The sequence below is a fragment of the Metarhizium brunneum genome, chromosome 4 (assembly GCF_013426205.1).
Source record: "Metarhizium brunneum chromosome 4, complete sequence".
NCBI lineage: Eukaryota > Fungi > Ascomycota > Sordariomycetes > Hypocreales > Clavicipitaceae > Metarhizium > Metarhizium brunneum.
The window spans coordinates 392,584-414,898 of record NC_089425.1 but is presented as its reverse complement, the minus strand read 5'-3'; the positions used below and the strand labels follow the sequence as shown (position 1 = coordinate 414,898).

Below are 22,315 nucleotides of genomic sequence, written 5' to 3'. Positions count from 1 at the left end.
GACAATCTTCCTCTCATGCCATGCCATGTCCACCCAAGGCAAGGCAAGGAAGGGGCCGTGATACTCGACGCCCGATATAAACGACAAGTATGTACTCCGTAGCATATCCCGGATAGAATAGCCATCGCATAAAGCAAAACTGACTCGGGCATGCGTACCAATTCATTTTCATCTACTCTAAAACTCCTCTATCCTGTTTATTTGTTATACTGTGCTGTCGGTCCATTTTCCATGTTTCCCCCAAAGCCCGCGATACAAAACGTGCAAAAAGAAAAGCAAAAACCCATCGTCAAATGACTGTACTATCAGATGCACCTCCAGCCCTTGGAATGCGCGAGCCCAATAATCCCCCCCCTCCCCCCAAGTTCCACCAAACACGTGTACTGCCACAATCCCCCAGCATCGCAGCAATGGGACCAGACCCAAAGGCCAAGAGGGCGAAGGAGCAACAAAAGGCAACATTGAGCCATCGGCCCATGCAGCGTAACCTAAGCCAAACACTCTCTGGGAAAGAGAGCCCGAATATGGTTGTAGGCCCCGTCTCCGTGGGAGACTTGGCCCACAATGGAGGGGAAGCCCGCGTCCAAGGTCGAGTCTGCTCATGCTTCATGCTCATGCTCATGCTCACCCTTGCCTGCTTCACCGACTACCGAAATCTGGCATGGACGAGCTGCGGGCCATGGAAAACCTTGTTCACACAACCAGCCTTGAAAATCGGTTGCGTTTGGTACTGCGCTTGTTTGTTTTTTTTAAAAGAAAAAAAAAAGAACGTTTTTGTAGTTGAGACACCTTCTTGTCAATATATCCCTGTCCCAGAATCCTCACGTTTCCCCCCCGCCCCTCTCTCTCCCCTTTTCTTGATTCTTTTTTTAGTCGTCTTGTTTTTGGTCTGTTTCGGCATCACCCGTGGAATATCATGCATTCCCCAGCAGTGGCTGCCCAGTCGAAAGGCTTCCTGGGGCTATTGGTCCGACACGGACGATCTCCTGTTTCGACCGGGGTGGGTTGCTGGCGCAAAGGGTCGTGCATCCTTGGCGCACCTTGATTCCCGTGCGACGCTCAATACGATATTGAAGTCGCCTTGCCGTGGCGCTTCCCCGACCGGCCGTACTGCACCTGCTGCATGCCTTGGCTGTAATACGCCATGCTGTGCTCCCCATATGTGTCCATACACATTGTAGGATCGAGCATATTCTGCGTCCAGCCCGAGTCCATGACCACTTCGTCGAGCATCACGGGATCGGGAATGCTTGACGACCCGTCAGACCATACCGTCGTGGCGTCCCAGGGCGAGCTCTGCCCGTTGCTGCTGCCGTCCTGGTGCGACCAGTGCTGGTAATACTCGTTGCCCGCGTAGAAGCCTTGTCCCACGAGGTCCAGCGTCGTGTCCAGGGCGTCTGTGGAGGCTGACGAGGAGGAGAGGTCGAATGCCATGTCGGGCGCGGCTAGTGACGACGACGAACTGTGCTGCTGGTCTACGGCGTCCAGTTCTGCTGCGTGGTTTTGCTGCACCGAGAAGACGTCCATCGACCCGGAGAAGGCGGGATTGGGACCCAGCCCGAATGCTGGGTTGAGGGGCATCTTTACGCGAGGTTCTAATTTGTACTCGCAAGGCACGGAGCGGTTTACACACCTGCTGCCTGGAACATGTCGTCAGTACCGAGCCCAAGAACCAGACAGAGACTACGGCAGCCTAGGTCGTTTGTTGCGACAAGAGTTGAACCTACAAGAGGGCTTCTCGTAGCCGCATTTGACTTTAAACGATATACACCGCTCGCAAGACCGCTTCTTGGTCGGTATAATCTTGCCAATCGACTTTTCACACCGCCGTCTATGGCGTTCCCTCAGGTCTCCTGCTCCCCCGAAAAAAGCAAGGCACATACATTAGCACATTGAGTCGTCCCAGCGCAGTGGTTAAGCTTGTGGAGAATGTTCGTAGTGGTAGCAGCGCAAGAAGGGCGGGAAAATAGGCTTAAAGGTAGACTTACTTCGACTGAACTGTTTTAGACAGATATGACACACATGGACGTCGCCCGTATCCAGCTGGGCGGATGAGCCCGACCGAGAGTGAAAAGAACCAACAGATACCATGATGGTCTCTGTGATGCCCGGCCCTCGTTCTTGACTTTTGGTAGCACGGCAGTCAGTGGTGGCAGAAGCGGCCGTAGCGAGGCGACAGAGGCAGGCCCGGCCAAAAATGTGTCGAATTGACGTCCCAAGAGAGTCTAGGTAACACGGCAGAGCATTACCCGTTCAACGGTGTCAATGAAACGTAGAGTTGCAAAGAAAAAGAAGTTTAAATTTTGTCTTGCAGAAACAGCTTGTTTTCTCCGCGGAGAAGGGTGGCAACAAGAGCACGAGATTCTGTGTGATCGTGCCCGAACGGCCCGTGTCTGTCTGTGTGTGTGAAAATAAAAGTCCGCTTCCTGCATATATGTACCGAGTATGTTGCCCGGAGAGCCAATGCGCCGCGTGGGTCCCGTGTCTCTTTTTTTAAATCGTCTCGACGTCGTACGCCGTCTCGAAATAGATTGAAACAAGCCCTGACAGCTGGACAGGAAACGTGCAAAGGTTTGAAAATGGCGGGCAAGATGCTATGGCGAGTAATAGCTTATTACAACCTGAGGACCCTGAGTGGGACAGGGAGATGGTGGGATCGAATCCTTCTTATTGACTTCTAGCCACGGGCTCAGCAACAACAAGAGCATGTATGGATGGGTCTCCCGCTCTTGATCCGGACTAGGAGGCAAACCAGAATACATACATGAAATAATAAAAGGCTGCGTCTATTAAGCGGCGGAGACAAGCCAACGAGGCGCCGGGCTAGTGATGTGTGCCCCCATCCCCATAACCGTCCATGTTTTTTCTTACCTATCCGTACATTCGTACGGTCCTTCAGAACGGCGTTTACGACGCGATGCCCGTCCGATGGGCATCACGCAAGCGACGAATGCGCGACGGGGGGGGAATGACGAACAGGGCCGCAGGGCCAAGAACGGGCACCAGGGGCGTGTGTTCTCTCCTCTAGTATCCAGTTGACACCTATACGGTGCCGTCTCCGTTGGATAGCCAAGCTCCGTAATCACGGGTGGAAGTAGGACCGCCACGTACCCTTTTGTCAACCTCTACGGCCTCTGTGCTAGAGGGCAAGCCCAGGAGCATGGGTACTATTTTGCTTCGTCTTGGCGTCTTAGGCCCAGGTAGCATGTGTCAACTTGGTGTGAGAAGATAGGTAGCTGCTCCATCCACTGGCGCAGCTAAAGGCCGGCCCCCATGCGCAATCCGCTATTCATCTGGTCGTTCCGGTTGTCAGATGTGTCAGGCAATCAGGCCTGTCGGTTTGGTTGCATTATGCCCATTACCCAGATAGTGTTACACCAGGGGGGGCCGCTGCGAGTGTCACATCAAGTGTAAGAGCCAAGGGTGGTGCTGTGTCCGTGTGTCCATGTATGGCCATGTGCGTGGACGGAACACAAAGTCTTTTGTACAGGCCAATACTAGCATGTACATACTTTGTAGTTTGCTGTCTGTGCATGCGGAGGAACTCTCAAAGACGACTCGAGGCTCGGCTTGCCTCAAGGGTGAGTGGGCCGGGGTATGACGGCCCGCAGATCGTCGTGGCAGCCACAAGTACCTCTTCTTTTGTTTGGCGCCGTTATCCAATCGGTATAGCAAGTAGTTAGTTGGCTGGTTCGATGTGATGTGATGGCCGTGTCGAGTGTCTCTGCCTCTCTCGTCCTTGCTGTCTGCCTCACGGGAGAACAAGATGCTGCAGTCTTTCCGTCGCTGTCCCCGTCCAAAAACGAATCGACAGGGTATCAACGGCGTGGAATCGGAAATGGGCCTGCAGTACTTCCGGGGCGTCCGCCTCGGGTCGACCCCCAAACAGTCGGCCTGCTTTTCCTACTCCAGGCAAGAGCGTCTGTATGTACGGAGTATAGAGAAAGAATTCCCCTCGGTCGCGTCAAAAGGTTGCTCGCGGGAGGCAGACAAATCCACAGTGGGGAGTAGCCCTCGGCCGCCGGCCGAACTTATCGACAGAATCTCCTTTACCCTGGCTGATTGTGACGACGTTGGCCCAATCAACCCCAGCGCGTGGTGCTTGGCCTTGATTTCCGTGCCCTCTGGCTGCGCTCTCGCTGGACGCGAGCCGGCTACGCGGAATGCAGTATGCGGACATGGCCAGTCGGACAAACCCATGGCTAAGCTGAAAAGCTTGGTAGCACCCTCTAATTCTCCGTATTCCGCCCGCCACTGTCGAGAGCATCCGCGTCCAGCTGGGTAATCAAGCTCTGTCGGAGCCGAATCTTGCCTGCCGGGCCTCGACACGTTCCCCCTAGCTGTAGCCAGTGTACGAGGTTGGCGATGGCGCCGCAGCCACCTTGAAACATTGCTTGTACATCAAGCGCTGACCTCGAACTGCTGTTCCCCGTCACACCAATTGGAGTTTATGCTTGCGCCAGCACATCTGAAGTTTGACAGACGTGCAGCATTAGACACTTCAGACACCGTACGGTGATCCACTGCGATGGGGAGCAAAAGCTATTGACTGCTGGTACCGGCCTGGGACAGCTTTGACGACGCGAGCAGACACCATCGGGTGAGTACTGTCTGTATTGGACGGAAGAAAACCTAAAACCCTTAACGAGCCTCAACCCTGGTCCGGCACTCCTAGTACATAGTTGCTCCACCCCTGCACTCTTCCGTGCCTCCATTTCTTTATTTTGTGACTGTTTCAGAGGGGCCTGGGTGCTGTAGCTGTCCAGGTCCAGGAGCCAGACCCCCAAGGCTACCTGATGTCGACGCAGTACTCCGTAACTGAGCATAGTCTTCAGGGGTGTGGTTGTCCTATTTCTGGAGTGAATCGCGAATCTGGACAAAAATACTCGAGACGGGCATCGTCGATCGGAGTCTTCTTTCGACGTTCCAGATGTGTCGGGGCATCCGCTATGACATGCGAAGATACCATGCTTAAAAATAAGATGACTACCGTGCCTGAGTCAGCGCAAAGCGAGGGCACGATGCCACCATGCATGCAGTACCCGTGTGTCCTGTCCTGTTCTGCTCTGCTCTGTCCTGTCCTGTCCTGTCCCTGTGTGCTTCCTCACGGCGGATACTGCGACGCTTACGCTGAGTCCGTACATGGGTAATGCGCAATCCATCGGCGTATGCTTGACAAAAGAGCCAAGTTTGTTCGGGCCTTGTGCCGTCTTGGCGTGGCCAAACAGTTCGCTTCTTACAGACAATGAACCGCCTCCAGGAAATCGACCCCCGTGTTTTCCGTGCGACCAATAGGGAGACAAGATTTTAAGTTCGTGTAGACGGAGTAGCATTGCCGCATGTCGCGAGCCCTCGAATACCTCATGATGCGTCTGTAAATGACGAGAGCGGATCATGGGAAGAGACAGATGAACTGCGAATTTCGCCCCGTTCGTCCGGTCTGTTCGGCACGGGATACCCGAGGGCATCGCCCGTATAGGAAAGAGTTTATATTTCCAACGCTTTTACTCCGTACAGACATCAAGAGCGGCTAAGATCTCCGGGGGCCATCGATTTATCAAGGGTCTCGTGGTTCCACGCTTGGAATATCTATAGCCCTGTGGAGTATTCGCGCCGCATCATGTAGAGTGACACAGAATTGGGACTTTGTGGAAAACATCCAACGGTCCAGGGTTCTTCGTTTAGATACTACCTAGACAGCTTCCTCTCTCCAAGAATTCCCAAGAACGTATAGAGCGCATGTCAGTCGTGACTCGGTAAACAGCCGAGCCAATTCGCTTCGCGAAGGCCAGCCGCTCGCACCGTTTTGGACAACTAGACGACTGCCCAACAGGGCAACTATACTCGGACCTGCGGCGTGCATCTTGGCTGGCGCAATCAATCCGTAAATGACGACGAACATGGTGATGCGTAATCTATTGATAAGCGGCGGTCATAAGGCATAGAGTGATATTGCCAGTATCACTCCAACTCTCAAGTATGCTGACCACCAGATTGTAGGTGGCACCGAGTAAGAAGCACTTGAACAGGATACTGGTTGGCCAGCTTTCTGAGAACCTCGATATCTTGGACGGCACCAGAGGCAAATTGGACCCACCGCTTTTCGACTTCCACGAGAACCAAGACATCACATGCATCCAGATACAACCAAGCCTGCCAAGGGCTCTACTGAGTCCGATGTAACATGCTGACAAGCGCCGCGGGTCAACACGGCTGTTTCTGAGAAGCCGAGTCCTTGAACGCGGGGCACGTCTTGATAGCTGATCGATGTGCAGCACACGTTTCTTAGAATTCTTGATTGCGTATTTCATATGGAGAAGACCAATCCTGGACTTATCAAACAAACACAACGGACTGTCTGCAACTACTAACGACTAAGCGATTCACAGTGAATGTTGAAACGATCGGTTTTTCCTTTTTTTCTTTTTTTGTGCGTGTGTGTGTACACGTGTGTGCGTGTGTGTGCGTTTTCTTTTAGTCCTTTAATTGTGGCTGAACTTGACTTGCGCTAAACAGCAACGAGAATACCATTATGAGCAACTGTCGCAAGTCTTAAACTAAAGTCGTCCGATAGTGGTTTCATCCCGTCGGGATTATTTCGTGGTACTCCCATAGGGGTCCTGGAAAAAGACGACTTGAACCGTTACATCATCTCGGATGTATCGGCTGACGGGGCTGTAAGCGGTCATGGAACCACAAAACAGAGTGCGGCGGTTGCCGCCCAATGCATTCTTCACTAGGCAGACGGCCGCATTGTCAAGATCCTCAATTGCAAAGAACTCGGGAGTTGCTTTGTAAGATGGCCATCCGTCCTCTCCAACCGTCAGAGCCGTCTTGGCGTCGATAACGGTCTCGGGCTTGCCAGCTTTTTTGGCAGCTAACCACCTTGAAACGCATTCTACAGCATCGTCGTTGGAAATTACATCCCACAATCCATCCGAGGCCAGAATGACAAAATCCTTTGTGGCTACCTTGCGAGTGGTAACTTCAGGTTCGGCAGTCATATAAGGCGGCGACTTATACCCGGGGCGACCGGCGAAGCCGTAGAAGTTCCCCTGGAGTGACGTGACGGCGTCTTTGGATAGCTTCCACCGGTGATCCCCAAATCCTCGAGTTATGGCAATGCCCAACAAACGCCCGGTTTTGGGATCAATCATGTCCCCAATCTCACCGGGGTGAGCCTTGTCGAGACGCCTCACCTCGTCCTGGTTAAAGCCGGTTTGATCCTTGCTGAGAGCTACAGCGCTGTACCCGCCAGCCTCATCAGACCAAGATCCGAGCACGGCTCGAGAGTCGCCAGTCACAGCAGTTCTGAGCATTGAAGAGGCCGGTTCGTACATGGACAGCAGAGCACAGGATCCCGACACGGCAGGAGCAATGGCGGCGAGGACAGCGGCAGAACCCGGCTCCGCGGCCGCGGCTCCTTGAGCGGCATACTTGGCCTCGTTCATGATGCGGGCATCGAGGTTACTAAAGGCCGACTTGATAGCTGAGTCAATGAGCTCGGGGCTTGTCGATGCTGCAATGCGGCTGACGGCGTGGGAAACATAGGGAATCAGCGCTTGACGAAGGACTGCTGACGTCGCCCAACCACTGAATGGGGCCAATAAGGCAATAAGCGTAAGCAACTCAGGATTATCGTCATGGGCCGTGGAGGTGGGGGTTTTGAGGGGGGAGGGATGTGAAGACATTGGTACTCACGCGTGACCGTCATATACACCAGCATACAATGTTTTGTTGCCTCCAACCCCCTTTCCGACAGCCACGGCCCATTCATCCTCGACGGGGTTATTGCTGGCTACACGAACGACGTCGATTCTTCCGTGGCCATTGTGCCCGTCAAAGGTGAAGCTGGTTGCCTGTTGTCGAATTTTGGCGTCTGCCGCTTTGAGACTGTACACCTTGACAGGGGACCTGACGGGAATGTGGCCCTCATCTGCAGGCTCGACGAGGGACGGCACGCTGTGCGATGCGCCGGACTGACTGATGGAATAGAAACCGCAGGCTCCGGCGATCAAGGCTCCAAACGTCACAGCAATGGTTCCAGGCGAGTCTCTTGGGGGCTGAGAGGATGACGAGTAGTTGTTGGTGTTGAGGCAGGAGACACGCGGGTGCGGGGGGTGCCGGTGTCGCGAAAGCACCAGGCGCGCTGTTGTGGTGCGTCGAAACATGGCGATGAGCACGCAGAATATCGGGAGGGTTACACTGTCGGCCCAGAGGCTGGGTCTAGGTCTGTCTGGAACGCATACGAAATAGCTGGAGCTGGTGGTTGAAACTGGACACCAGTCGACTGAATTGCAAGTGTTGAGCGTTTGGAGAATATCGAAACGCCAACTGCCCATGTAAATGTTCCAAGATTTCAATGTTGGAAGGACCAGACGCTAGTGCCTGCCCTGAAAGGAAATGGCGACGACTTGACGTCTCAGCGTGCCAGCACATTGAGATGTCAACTCCTGGGTGCCAGCTGCTCGGCCCAGCGAGCCGGAGCCCGGAGGCCCTACATGCGGCGCATTTAGTGCATCCAGTCTGGTACAGTGTCAAACTTTTAGTGCACATACCGGTCTGGTGCTGGTGTCGAGTGCGCCTCTCAGCGATTCGAGTCTAGTGCATCTAGGCCCCAAGTCCGCTGAGCTGGCACGCTGACCAGTTGACCAGCCGAGTCCAGTCCGCTGTAACCCAGGCCTAACGACTCCATGTCTGGTGCCAGCAGCGGGCGCTCGCTCCGGCCATTCAACCTTCAATGTTCCATGTTGACAAAGTACATGCCTCAAAGTATCTCCCACGGCCCTCCCCGCCCTGACGCTACCTGGTCGCGTGTCGTCTTGCTCAATTCGTCCCTCAATGTCTCCATGTCCTTCAATATCCCGTCTGTATATTAATTTCCGTGCCATCTTGGACCCTCTCACCAAGTGGCGCCTGCACGCACTCGTGGCGGTTCACAAACTCTCACCCACATGAACCTGAGCCACCGACTAGCCTGGCGGATGACGACTGGAGGCGTGCTTGTAGCATTAGCACCAGGCACCCTGTCACGCCGCCAGCACCAGTCCTGCACCCTCGCACCAGTCCAGACACCACCGGCGACCCTGCAGCCGCCCTCGGCCTGGAACTGTGGCCGAGTTACCGGTTCTCAGAATCCATCTCCCGCATTTCCCTTTTTCTACACACTGGTTTTTGTATCCATGGCCATAAAAGCCTTCTGTTATAAATCGTAATATCCTACCCGTCCTACACCTGCCCAAGATAGTATCCCACGGGTTCCACGGCCCACTGCCCAAACGAGCACAAATACACTGTCCCACTCGCCTGTTTATTGGTGTATTCTGCTGCATAGTAGTTAATATTCATAAACGTCCATCCATCCGTGGTGGAGGCGACCAGAGCCGGCGACCGAGCATGATGTCACCTGCCCCCCCGGCCATGCCAGTCCATGATACAAGTATTCGTTTAGTTACCACTACGTAGCAGCGCCGTTGGACTGATGGCTATGAGGCATTTCCGCTGGAGTGCACAGCCCTAAAAGATACATCTTGTAAAAACTTGGCGGGGTTTGTTGGTTTGGTTCAACGTACGGAGCATTAGCCGATCTTGATTCGGAAGTCGGCTAACGACTAGCTACAGGGTAGCTCGACCAGACTGATGTTTTAACAAATGCCAGCCAGCCATTTTCGTTTCAATGTTCCATCCTACTTTCCTTCTCCCCGTCCCCTTCTCTATCTTTTTCCCCCAATGTCCCCAGTAAATATTTGATCTTCTTTTCTATTAACTCCTTTGTCCCTGGCGCTATTCAATTGACCCACCAGATTAATGTCTCTTTCCAAAAACCCCCTCTAATGCTCTCTCGTATCTGTCCCCCCCCCTCCAACCTGCAACGGCCATATCCGTTGCAAAATTCAAGACACAAAAAATATGCAACAACGTATTTAAGTAGTGAAGTCGCAGCAATCATGGAACATTCTAGAACCAAATCTACATCTGCGTCTCCCGAGACGTCGTTATCCATTCTCCCGCGTAAGCACTCTCCTTCCCGAAGACTTATGCTTATCCCACCACCTTGCAGCCGCTACCCGCGCAACCGCGTTCCCCACGCAAAAGCACCAAATCTCTGTCACCAACCCCGTCCCCGAAGCTCCTGGTACGAACGAACGGTCCCTCCACAACCCCATCACGACATTTCTCCGAACAAAAGAGCCTCTTTCCGGAACCGGAGGGGTGTACATATTTTTTTCCCCGCTGGAACCGTGTCCCGCGGCTCGCCCGTGGTGCACAAGCGGCTCGCGATGCTACCGCACGTGCCCGTGACATCTGAAGTCAAGGGGCAAAAAAGAAAGTTAAATCCCGACGTCTTGGTGTAAATTCCACCGAGACTCGGCGATATGTTACACTGTGCTACCCCAGAATCGGACGGCCATGTGGTCACCGAATTGTTGGCCGAAACTTGCGACGGCCGGGGGCAAGGGTGGAGGGGGGGTAAGGGAAATACGGTAGGAAAATGACTTGTCGGAGACTCCGCAGTCGGCTTCCTGTCCCTATTTACGAATGCTGATGTTGATGATATCATAGCAAAGCTAAATTATGTACCTGATCCAATAATAGACCAACTCCAATGGCATCACACCGTCTGCCCAATGCCCTCACGGTCATCACGATTGCCTGGACTTGCATAACTGGCCGCCCTGGCCGCCTCGACTTTTGCCGTTGTCCCCAATCCGCCTTGCCATATTTGCTGCAGCTCCGTCTCTTCCCACCGAGGCTCACTCGTATTATTTGTATTAACACTATATTCGCTCCTCTGCCATATTTGCAATGTTGACGCTGGTTTTGATACACTTGTCGCAAAGTTCTCCGTGCTTTCCGATGACTCTGGCTTCCTATGATGAACAGCCTTGTCGCTGACTACCTTGTTCTTGTTGGCGCCGCGGTCTTCCCTATGCCTGCCGGATGAGGCGCGCCTTGTTTTGAGTATGCTGCCAGCCAGGCTGCTGAATGCTTTGAGCTTGAGTGCTTTGAGGGGGAGCGCGTAGCAGTGCGGTACGTTGGTGACAACGATGGCGGTGCTGCCTTCGCGAACATACCAGTAGATCCAGAGGATGCTCTCCGGATGTGCGAAGCAATAATACCTATTTAGCACAGCGGCAAGAATCTAGCCAAATGGTCAGAACGGACGCTCATATCATTGGGTTTTGGCGACGTACGACAAATATGCCCAAGCCGAATATCCCACAAATGGTCGCCTTCCTAAGGCTGGTCAGTGCCGATTGTAATTATTCCGGGGGGATTACGCACTTTTTCCAGGGAAGCTGGGATTGCAGCAACATTGATATGGGAACGGCGAGCATTAAAAGATCAGATGAAAGGTTGAAAGCAAACGACATGATCAGATGGCTCTGCGATGTCGTACAGCCGGCTAGATCCCATGACGGCGCTCAATGTTAGTACCCATTGCTTGCTACGAGAAGATGACTCGGGACGTACGTGTATTCCCTGCAAAAACTCGAAAGTAATTGCGAAATGGTTGACACCAAAAGCCGAAGAAGAAGGCCTCAGTGACGACCCATCCCGCTAGAACGTAGCCAAGCAACAGCTTGACGTGCAATTGTCGCTTCAATCCCGACCTGGGTCCAAACTATTGTCAGTAAACAAATGCGCCCCGTAGCATTGAATGTTGTCGCAGTGCTCCCTCACGTCAACTTCATAAACAACAAACACATGCACACCTTGCATAGCATTTGCAAAACCACCATGGACTCCTCAATTGTAAACGTAATCTTGCTTCCGTAGACGCGATCACGCATCTCGGCTCCGCTCATGCCACTGGTGCCCGTCGACGGCAGGATATTGGTGTGGGGGTGCTTTTCTTGAATATTGACCCATACAATGACATTGGTGTAGACGCCCTGCAAGCTGTCAGTGTCAAAGTGCGGGACGATCGCCAAGTGTCAGCGCCACATATCGGCTTCCTCCGCGAGTGGGTCAGCGGCGGACATGACTCGACTCGACTTTTATCCTCGTCCACGTTGAATCGAGACATGTTTCCTTACAAAGGCAAGAACCATGACATAGTCTTCGACCTCGAAACACCGAACTCCACCCAGTCGGATCGACCTCGAGACGCTGCATCCGAGTTAGTACTGGCGCTGACACTGACGCTGCTCAAGCTAGAGTTATCGGCACACGAAGCACCGAGCCATGTCCGCGGAATCATGCACGTACAAGCGGCAGAGTGTGAAGAGGCTGGCGAAGCCATACCATGTCCACGACTCGACTTGCCTCGAGTCGGCCATCTTTTGCACCTAACCGTTCGCTGTGCGACCCGCGTCTATCCCAACATTTCTATAACAAAAGTTCTCGAGGCTCGGAGACGCGTGGGGAGGATCTGCTTTCGGTGAGCGGACAGCCGCAGTGGTTGTCGTCACAACTGTGGATTGAAGAAAACGAACGCGCCTTCGGCTGCGAATATCACATATTCGAGCAGATGAAATGCCGTGGCGGAATAGTACTGTATTGAACAGCGGCGTCCTTGAAGATTTTAAGGGAGGGGGCAGCTCACAATCGACCGGCCCCCCAGAGGTGCCAAAAGCAATGAAATCAACCAGGCATTGGGCCATTCACGATTTGCTGATCCTGCGCCTTCACCCCGACCTGCCTCTCACCCATAGCGCAGTGTCTTTGAGGCTGTCAAATAGCACAACGGCCGGCGGGTTACACCGAGAGACGACGTTGAACCGTATGATTGAATATCATTTGTTGGCCTGAGACAAGCCCTCGGCAAAGCGGCATTTTATTGGCGAATTAAAAGGAGGGTGGCGCTCCATGTCTTGCACGGCTTTTTCCTTTGGTACTCGTCTTCAGTGCCCGAGCATCTTCTGCACAGGTAATGTTGTCCTTGCCCAATATAAATTGCTTCCAGGTTATTGTTTCGCCCCAATATTCAGGCGTCAAAATCGATCGTCATGTGTAGAAGGCCAGGTAAGGCTGGGAAGTTCCCGGGCAAGTATCATCGGGATCTCGTCGTGAGAGATAACGTGTGCATTATCTCAGCTGACAGATTGGCCGCATTACCGACGCGCATTTGAGCATCTTAATGCTCTCGGCCCCCATGTCTCACGGCAGTACGAATACGACTCTGCTGGCGCGTGGATCTGTGTTGGTCCGGACAGGACTTGAAAGGTCCGGATGCCTAGATGGGTGCATCTTTATAGACCCCAAGCTGCAATGGTATACCTGATCTGGTGTAGCCTTGTGGGTATTTTATCTCTTCAGCTTTACCCTTTCACCTCTCCCCGACGGAATTAGCAGGATGAGGCATGCCGGTTTTGTTGGTCTCGACGCATCACCAGTTTGGATAGACTGAAGGCGAATTTTGTGCTGAACGGGAGGAGCTGCGGAAGGTTCGCTCAACCCGAGAATATGGCTCGATATGCTAAACGTACTTGTGAGTCCTATATATCGCTCACCCTTGCGATACAGTGAGGTCACAATAATGTTCATGGCTCATTTTGGCTCGATGGCGGGTGATGACGCATCTGATGAGCGGCGAGCTGAACTTTCTAGTGACGAGTTCCATGAGGGCATATCGAGTAAGCCAACGAATAATCGAATCTAGTTGTTTGGCCGGATTTATCCTCTCAATATGACCTGAAGTAGGCAGTAGGATGTAGATTATCAGAGGAGTTGAGCTGTGCCCAATCGACGACGCAGTCGACACTTGGGACACCAATCAGGCCACAGCTGGCATCTTGCATACAGCTGAATGGCGTGACAACGCTGGCCGCATCTACATGCAATTTCCAGTGAATAATAGAACAGAACGTATCAGTTCCGTTGGTTGTCGTCTCGCTCCTGGGGAATCGACGCCGGCAACGCCGGAATAACACCATCTGTCCGGTGAACATGGATGGTAGGCTAGGGTTTAATCATCAACAAAACTTTAGTCATACCTATACATCTGGACCAGCACCAACGGCCAGCTAGAGGTTTCCCTGTATCCCTCACTAGGATCCCCAGACTTTGACCTCGTCCGCTTGAAGATCGCCATGACCCAAACCAGTCAAGCTTGACCAAGGCAACTTGGATAATTACAAATGGTATCTTGGGTCGTTCATGTTCTCAGCAAGATGAGAGACCCTCTCTTTGACTACCGAACTTGATGTATGGGGGGAAGAATTATGGAAAACAACCTTGCCAAGGTTAGCACGACGGATCTTGACGCTGGCTGTATTTCGACCCAACTTACGGAGTACTGTTATATCCGGTCTGTCTGGTAGCCAGAAAATGGATTGGATATCAAGATCCAGTTCAAGATCCAGTCCATGCGACAAAGGGCCCGGGGGTCTGCTACTAGTTTATCCCTTCGCAAGTTTGCATCCGATTTCTGCACAAGCCAAAGCCCAACTCGGACGAGCAGAGGTAAAGCCAATTGCTTTCCACTATTCGATTATGAGGAGCAGGGCGAAAGCTTCATCCAGCCCTTGTAGGCTAGCAAACTGACTCGTCCTTATCGGGGGCTCCCTGTGCTTGGCCTGTGAGGTTGTAGTTTGCGCCACACTGGTCATTTGGGTATAACATTTGACGTGTAACAAATGAACGTGCCAACAAAGGAGGACTTTGCTGCCGATACGGAGTACTCCAGGCTCGTTATTTGCAAGAGCACGGCTGAGCCATTGATAAAAGCGGCGTCATCAAGTAGCGAATGGGCTGCTGGGATCATCTTGGAGGACAGCCACTTGAGCACGAAATAGGAATAAAAAGCGTTTATCAAGCCTTGGGTCTTTTGTCCATCTGTGGACGACTGACTGGCCAGTTGACGCTTCTGAGACATGGACTCAGCGGTGTATGCAGCTTTTGGTCTGTTAGCGTCGGACACGCACCACCTTTGGCTCACCTGTCTATGACCGTCTGCCATGCATGCTTCCTTTACCTGCGACTTGGAACTTTCTTCTGTCCGCAAATACGCTCTCTAGTTCGTCGTGGTGAAGCATGGGAGATCGAGGTTTCGTCCTTTGTTCTCTTTTTTGAAATCCCGCCCCGCGCAAAGGGAAATTTCTCACGTGGTTGAGTGTCGGTCGCTCCTGCCCCTTCATCTCGCAGCATTTGTGTGCGTCCCGGGGGTGCCGCTCATTTTTGCTGCAACGCAACCCATTGAGATCTGCGCGACTGTCTATACCTCATCTCGTAGTCTCGCGTCTCAACTGGGCAGTGGGCAGAGGAGAGTGGGCATATTCCGTACACGCAGAGACTATGCACATCACCATGCCATCCAGCACGCCACCATCCACACCTGGCGCGGGCGGCGAGATCGAGAAGCACACCACGCTTCCTCATACGAACTTGACTGACGACTTGGCTGGCTCGTCGAGTCAGGAATCTGCCGACCATGGAGACGCAAGGATTGATGCCATTCAGCAAAAGAAACCTATCTTGAGGTTCCTTGCGAATCTCGAAAGTCGAATCGACCGATTTGCCAAGTTTGAGGCCATGGGCGTGGAGAGGGTTCCTGAGGACAAGCGCAGACCCCCGCAAATACTCAACGTATGTATGTACAGTGGTAGGGCGTTATGGGCTATGGCGCTAATATGGCTGTTCAGATGATATTTTTCTGGTTCTCCGTCTTGTTCAGCCCAACAATGATTCAAATTGGTATTTTGGGCCCGATCCTTGGACTCGCAGTCAACACCTCCATTATTCTCACCATCTTCGCAACATTGTCCGGATCGACTGTGCCCGCCTTTACCGCCACCCTTTCACCCATGACCGGATTACGACAAGTGGCAGTGTCGCGGTATTCCTTGGGACTTTGGGGCTCAAAGTTGGCCGCTGTGCTCAACGTCGTCATCAACATTGGCTATGCAACGATTGCCGCTATTCTTGGAGGCCAGCTTCTCCGTGCCGTGTCAGGGGGCAGTCTGGCACTGGTCGTCGGCATCGTCATCGTCATTCTTGCTGCCTTTGTAGTGTCTTTGTTAGGCTACCGAGTTATCCATCACTACGAAAGATATGCCTGGTTCTTTGCTTTGGTCCTCATCTGTGTCCTCTACGGACAGTCTGCCAAGTACTTTTCCCCAACACCTGACGCCGGTCTAAGCTCTGGAATCGATCTTAGCGGGGGCTGTTTGTCGTACTTTGCCATCATCTTCGGCGTCTGCGCTTCTTGGTGTCCGATAGCGGGCGACTACTACATCCACTATCCCGTCGCAACTAGTAAATGGTTGGTGTTTGGGCTGACATATATTGGCTTGATCGTGCCTACAATATTTGTTGGAATTCTGGGTAATCTCCTCGGGGGGATTGTACTGACAAACGAGACGCTATCCAGCATTCACCGCCAAAGTGGCACGGGCGGTCTCATTCTTGCCATCATGTCACCCCCTGACGCCTGGGGCAAGTTTGCCTGTGTCTTCTTCGCCCTATCGTTCCGTAGGTCTTATACGTGGTGCAGGCGACTAAACTGGCTCCTATGCTGACTTGACTAAAAAACAAAAAACAGTTGGCGACACGATTGCGAATATTTACTCCAGCGCGCTTTGCATGCAGCTCCTTGGCAAACACTTTGTTGCTGTTCCGCGGTTCTTCTGGTGCACAATTTTGAGTCTCGTCACATTTGCACTCGCCTATGGTGGCCGTAATGTGTTGGAGGAAATTATTAACAACCTGCTCTCCATTCTCGGTTATTGGACTCTTGCATTCGCCGTCATTCTCTTTATTGAGCACTTTTATTTTCGGCCCATGATTGGAGGGTATGACTTGACGGCGTGGCAGGACCCAAAACGACTACCGCTGGGCTTGGCTGGTACAGGTTCTCTGCTAATTGGCATTGGATTTTCATTCTTAGGCATGTGCCAAACCTGGGTATGCAACCAACCAAGAAGCTGAGCGACTGATTTTGGGTCTCATCTCATGCTAACGGCGAAATTAGTACATCGCGCCCATCGCCAAGAAGATTGGCAGGTATGGAGGAGATGTGGGTGATGAGCTTACTCTCATCTCAGTCACGATTGCCTATCCCGTCTTGAGAACGCTGGAGCTGAAATGGGTTGGACGGTGAAAGGGCCCAGAACAGTTGCGCACGGTCGACAGCATTTTGCAGGGCTGCCGTTAACGGACCCAATGTTTAGCAGAGCGGACATCCCTGAAGTGGCTTGCCAAGACTGTCAGGAGAGCTTCGGCCCGACGCCATCTCGCATCTCTGGTGGGCCATTCAACATGGAATGGTCCGGGGCGTTTTGGCGTCCGGTGGAGATGGCAGGGAGTAATTCATTCGCCGAAACCCTGAATACTACATTAATTTAATCAGGATTGTATACGGAGTACGGAGTGGTGTATATTATTCAGGCGCTTATTCTGGAGGTGATACCCGAAGAAGGCTTTTTGTTTATGGAGTTATGTAGCTGAGTAGTTTGACTCGCATCATGGGAGATGAAATATCGTGGGGGAACTATGGATGCGCCTGGTTGGCATCTGAAGTAGTAAGGCCCACGGGGTGGTAAATCGTTCGCTATTTGAACTTTATATGATTACTGCATACCTACCTTAGTAAACATTCGTACAAGCAACGCACATACAATCATGTTCAACAGAAGCAGCATCTACCACCACCAGATTGATCACGGTCATATCACAATACAACCTGGCGGCTCACGGATCTTCTTTCCACGTCGTAGCTTCGAGCCACCCCTCACCGCAAGTGCACCAACAATGATCGACTACGACCTCCGCTTCTCCCCCTCATCTTGACATTCCATATCGTTAACACTACATCTCAACCACCTTTCCATATCCCTCAGCTCCAGTGAATTCATCCATCGTATAGTTATATACGTCAAGCAAACAAAATGACAACAAACGACAGGTCTCACGCCTTTCACGGCGTCGTCATCCACGCCACATCCCTCTCGAGCCTTGCCATCCTCGAGAACGCCCTCCTCATCGTCACCCCCACAGGCCGAATCGCCTCGCTCGAAGCCAACATCCCCATCGATCAGGTCTCTTCCAAGCTGGCCTCGCTCAACTACGCCTCATGTCCCATCACATACCTGGCTCGTGGGCAGTTCCTCATGCCCGGCTTCGTAGACACGCATCACCACGCTCCGCAATGGCTACACCGCGGCCAAGGCCAGGGCCTCCATATCCTCGAGTGGTTGGACCAAGTTGCCTTCCCCCACGAAGCGCGCTTCGAGGACGCCTCCCACGCGAAAAGGGTCTACGGCCACGTCGTGCACGGCATGCTGCGCCAGGGCGTCACAACAGCCAGCTACTACGGCTCCAAGCACGGCGAGGCCACCAAGATCCTAGCCGACACCTGTCTCTCGCGCGGCCAGCGCGCCCTCGTGGGCAAATGCAACATGAGCAGAAACGCACCCGACTACTACCGCGACGCCGACGAGCGCGAGTCCCTCCAGGCCACGCTCGACTGCATCAAGCACATCCGGCGCATCGACCCCGACGGCGAGCTGGTGCGCCACGTCCTCACGCCCCGGTTCGCAATCTGCTGCGAGCCCAGCCTGCTCGCGGGCCTGGGCGACCTCGCGCGGGAGCACCCAGACATGGCCATCCAGACGCACTTCAACGAGTCGGAGCAGGAGAAGGAGGCGACGCTCGCGCTGTTCCCAGACTTCACCAACGAGGCCGACCTCTACGAGCACTTTGGCCTCCTCAACGACCGCTCCATCCTCGCCCACTGCACCATCATGACCGACTACGAGACCCGGCGCCTGGCCCGCCTCGGGTGCGGCGTCGCCCACTGTCCCACCGCCAACATGACCGTGGGGGGAGGCTTCATGGCCGCCCCCGTGAGGGACTTTCTGCGCAGCGGCATAAAGGTAGGTCTGGGCACCGACTCGGGCGGCGGCTACTCGTCGTCCATGCTCAACGCCATGCGGCACAGCCTCGTGGCCTCGTTTGCGCGGGACTACCTGGACGCGCAGGACGGCGCCGCGGCCGTGTCGTTTGAAGAGGTTTTCCACATGGCGACCCTGGGGGGTGCGCAGGTCGTCGGGTTTGGCGGCGAGGCGGGCAATTTCGAGAGCGGCAAGGCGTTTGACGCGCTGGTCGTCGACGTGCGCGGCGAGGTGGGCGGTGTCAACGCGCCGCTCGAGGAGGACGATTCGGCGAGGACCATGCTCGAGAAGTTTGTCATGACGGGCGATGACAGGAATATACGGAGCGTGTATGTCGCGGGGAGAAAGGTGCACGGCGTCTAAGAGAAGGAGAGGGGCCGGCCAATATGACCATGTACTACGAAGTACTAGTTAGTTGCCCTGCATGATATGAGAGGCGTGAAAAAGGGTGACGGTACCGTGTACAATAGCTACATTGTATCATCTATTCGGGTATCTAAACGCCCGTGTCCACCGAAGAAAAGGCACGCCTGTTAAATATCCAACGCCCAAGCTTACTCGTCATCCTCCAGGCCATATGCTGCATCCATATCGGCATCATCGTCATATCCACCCTCAAATTCGCCGCCGTCGCCGTCGCCGTCGCCATAGTCCTCCCGCTCTTCGTATTCTTCCTCCTGGGCCTCGTCGTCGCCGGCAACACTCTCCTCTGGCTCTTCATTGGCATCATCGCCCCCCAGCGTGCTGCCAGCCACGCTGGTTTTGCGACTCGTCGCTGCCGAGCCGAGACCACCCGCATTGGGAATGTCAAAGATGCTGCGGATGGCGTCGTAATTGATTCGCTTCGACCAGGCCCTGTCCTTGACAACATTGATGGCTGCCTCGGCCGCAGAACTCGCCGGGCTGGTCTGGCCTTCGCCCATCTTGGCGCGCTTCCGGCGTCGGCGTGTCTGCTTTGGCCTCTCTGCCTCGACCTTTTTTCGAAACAGCTTCTCCTGGTGCTGTCGCAGCCAGTCCTTGTTTTGGTTGACCCAGATGAGCTCTTTGATACGGGCCTCATCGGGCGACAGCAGACAATTCTGCACCTCTGGATCGTCGGCAAACTCGTCCTCTGTCACCTCCTCCGCCATGGATATGGCTTTGGACGGCCGTTGCTGGAGGGCCCAGTCGGAGTGGATCCTGGCGCGCTGTTCGGCGTTGGCATACGCAAGTGCGTGCTCATAGGTCAGCGGATCGTTGAACATTTCTTCGATTTGGCCTTCGAGTTCTCGTTCGTCTTCCTCCCAGTTCTCGTCGATGGGAAGTTGTGGTGGCTTGGCGCGGCGTTTACCCTTGTTGGAAGACTGCTCGCCCTCCCCTTCTTCCTGGTCCAGCTCCTCGTCAATCGCGTCGCCGAATTCGTTGACCAGGTTTTCCAGACTCTCCGATGCTTCGCCTTCCGCCACGCTCTCGTCGTTGACGCGGATACTTGGCATGTCTTTGGGGATCTGAGAGGGCAGTGGTGGAATGATGAATCCTTCAGTGTCCCGACGAAATTTGATGGCGGGCGCTTTTGACAAATCGGCGCCCCCTTCCGTCATTCTTCGCTGACGAAAAGCCGTTTCGACCACCGAGGTAATGTCGCCATTTTCGCCGTTTTCAGTAGCACTTCGTTTTCTCTTTCGTGACTTGTCCTCTATCACCTTCCTATATTCATCCGACTTCCGATAAAAGGACGGAGGATCATGGGAGCTTTCTAGGAAATCTTGCTTCAGGAAGTCCTCTACCGACATCTGACTCGACTCGGTGATGTTGAACTCTTGGAGTCTGTTCTGAATGGTGTGATTGGTGACCTTGACAATGTAGACAACCTCGCGGACCGTGCGTCGGAAGTTGTGCATGCGAGCCGCCATCAGCAAACAAGCGCCGCAGATGCCGGAAGGCCGTCGACCCATGACCATCCAATCGCGGCTCATTCGCTTGACCAGTCTGACTGCGTCTTCGGCAACCTTGGCTGTCTCTTGGTGAAACTCCATCTTGGTCGCGAATCGCCAAATGAGATCCTCGGGGTACACCGGAATGAGCCCGTCGTTCCCAATAGGAACAACTTCATTGAGCTTCTTGAAGATGCGCCCGAGTTTGAACACGTTAAGTTGAACCAGATCAGCCAGGTCAATCAACATTACTTTGCAGGGCGGTTCCGCGCGGCAAGCGGCATACAGGCAAACGGCAGCGACACTAGCGAGCGTCCGTCCCTGGATGAAGTTGGCGCCGGAAGCCAGCTTGAAAACCTGCGTGCCGGCAGTCACCAGGCTCTCGCTCACACTGAGCTGCTGAGCGTAACCCTGCATGAGACCACGGGCCTCACGGATGCTCTTCTCGCGATCCTCTGTGCCGCCAACCCTCCGGAAGGCCGGGCCCATGCTGCGAACACCGGCTTGATCGGCCCCGATGAAGGAACCGTGGACGACTGCCGCACCCGACGAGGATTCGCCAAACTGGACCTCGGCCACAATGTTGCTGTCGTCAGCGACACGACCGCAGGTTTGACAGGTGCCGTCGACGACATTGGGCTTTGGACAAGCTTTGTTAGGACATTGCTGCCGAGCAGGAGCCGCGACGCTGCCGCCGCGGTTGGCCGTCGCAGACGCTGAGCGTGACTGTCCTGCGGCCTGCATCTGGCGGCGCTCCTCGCGCTCCCTCAGAGCCCGGGCGGCATTTGGCCGCGCAAAGGGAGACTTGGCCGGGCCGCCCGCGCTAGGTTTTCGGGTGGGTGTTAAAAACGAAGACATGAGGTTGATGTGGTGTGTGCAAATGTCGAATACAATTTGATGGTGAATATGGAGTTTCGGATCCCCCCACCGGACAAAGAAAAAAAAAGACAAATAAATGTACAAAAAAACTCTATCCCAGTAACACAGTACTATTATGGATAAGACATGAATATTCTTGGCCCTCTCCAACCGGATTGACCTGGAGCAATGCCACGAACGGGCAACGGTCTCATGGGACGGGCGTTGTGTGCGTGTCGACGAGTCTGCACTGTGACGATGTGTTCAGCATGGCATGGCATGGGGTCTGGTCGAGGAAAAGTGCAGAAAAAAGGTGAGCATGGGGCGACGACTTTGGTCGTGGGCGCAGCGGACGGGGTGGTCGAGTGGGGATGGGCACGGGCAGAGTTTTGCGTCGCGTCAAGCCTCTTGCTGAGTCACCGCCGACCTCGAGGATTCGAACGCCCTCGAGGGCGAAATTATTTTGGGCGCCGGCCGGGGGTTGTCAATCAAGTTGACGGCTGTGTTGACGGCTGTGCACATGCATTGCTTGACGATTGATTTCGGGGTCGGCCGAATGCAAGCTGGCGACAGAGCTACTCGGCACGGATTCTGGACAAGCTCGCCGAGATGGTCGCTGGCTCAGTCGCTCTGGTCAAGCTGGCAAAGGGACGCTGCGGCGTGGTTACCGCCGACCAGAAGTCACGTGCTTAAGGTTCATCATGACGC

At 54.0% G+C, this 22,315-nt stretch overlaps 6 protein-coding genes across 6 annotated transcripts; 2 read left to right on the top strand and 4 right to left on the bottom strand.

Annotated features, from left to right (window-relative positions):
• Window positions 1-1,059: 1,059 nt before the first annotated feature.
• Window positions 1,060-1,581, bottom strand: G6M90_00g067940 (uncharacterized protein; the record flags this gene model as incomplete). Its single annotated transcript, XM_014685065.1, has 1 exon — window positions 1,060-1,581. One exon carries the CDS (start codon window positions 1,579-1,581, stop codon window positions 1,060-1,062), a length of 522 nt encoding a protein of 173 aa, XP_014540551.1.
• A 5,012-nt stretch (window positions 1,582-6,593) lies between these two features.
• Window positions 6,594-8,171, bottom strand: G6M90_00g067930 (uncharacterized protein; the record flags this gene model as incomplete). The annotated part of the gene is made up of 2 exons (XM_014685064.1): window positions 6,594-7,593; window positions 7,702-8,171. The coding sequence occupies 2 exons, from the start codon at window positions 8,169-8,171 to the stop codon at window positions 6,594-6,596; spliced, it is 1,470 nt and encodes a 489-aa protein (XP_014540550.1).
• Window positions 8,172-10,612: 2,441 nt separating this feature from the next.
• G6M90_00g067920 (uncharacterized protein) lies at window positions 10,613-12,284 on the bottom strand (the record flags this gene model as incomplete). The annotated part of the gene is made up of 7 exons (XM_066130860.1): window positions 10,613-11,143; window positions 11,196-11,238; window positions 11,287-11,407; window positions 11,476-11,615; window positions 11,686-11,897; window positions 12,042-12,114; window positions 12,214-12,284. The coding sequence occupies 7 exons, from the start codon at window positions 12,282-12,284 to the stop codon at window positions 10,613-10,615; spliced, it is 1,191 nt and encodes a 396-aa protein (XP_065987113.1).
• Window positions 12,285-15,252: 2,968 nt separating this feature from the next.
• On the top strand, window positions 15,253-17,044 carry FCY2 (Purine-cytosine permease FCY2; the record flags this gene model as incomplete). Its single annotated transcript, XM_014685062.1, has 4 exons — window positions 15,253-15,531; window positions 15,588-16,416; window positions 16,487-16,848; window positions 16,916-17,044. 4 exons carry the CDS (start codon window positions 15,253-15,255, stop codon window positions 17,042-17,044), a joined length of 1,599 nt encoding a protein of 532 aa, XP_014540548.1.
• Window positions 17,045-17,831: 787 nt separating this feature from the next.
• Window positions 17,832-19,199, top strand: G6M90_00g067900 (uncharacterized protein; the record flags this gene model as incomplete). Its single annotated transcript, XM_014685061.1, has 1 exon — window positions 17,832-19,199. One exon carries the CDS (start codon window positions 17,832-17,834, stop codon window positions 19,197-19,199), a length of 1,368 nt encoding a protein of 455 aa, XP_014540547.1.
• Window positions 19,200-19,390: 191 nt separating this feature from the next.
• On the bottom strand, window positions 19,391-21,607 carry brf1 (Transcription factor IIIB subunit; the record flags this gene model as incomplete). The annotated part of the gene is made up of 1 exon (XM_014685060.1): window positions 19,391-21,607. The coding sequence occupies one exon, from the start codon at window positions 21,605-21,607 to the stop codon at window positions 19,391-19,393; it is 2,217 nt and encodes a 738-aa protein (XP_014540546.1).
• Window positions 21,608-22,315: the final 708 nt, after the last annotated feature.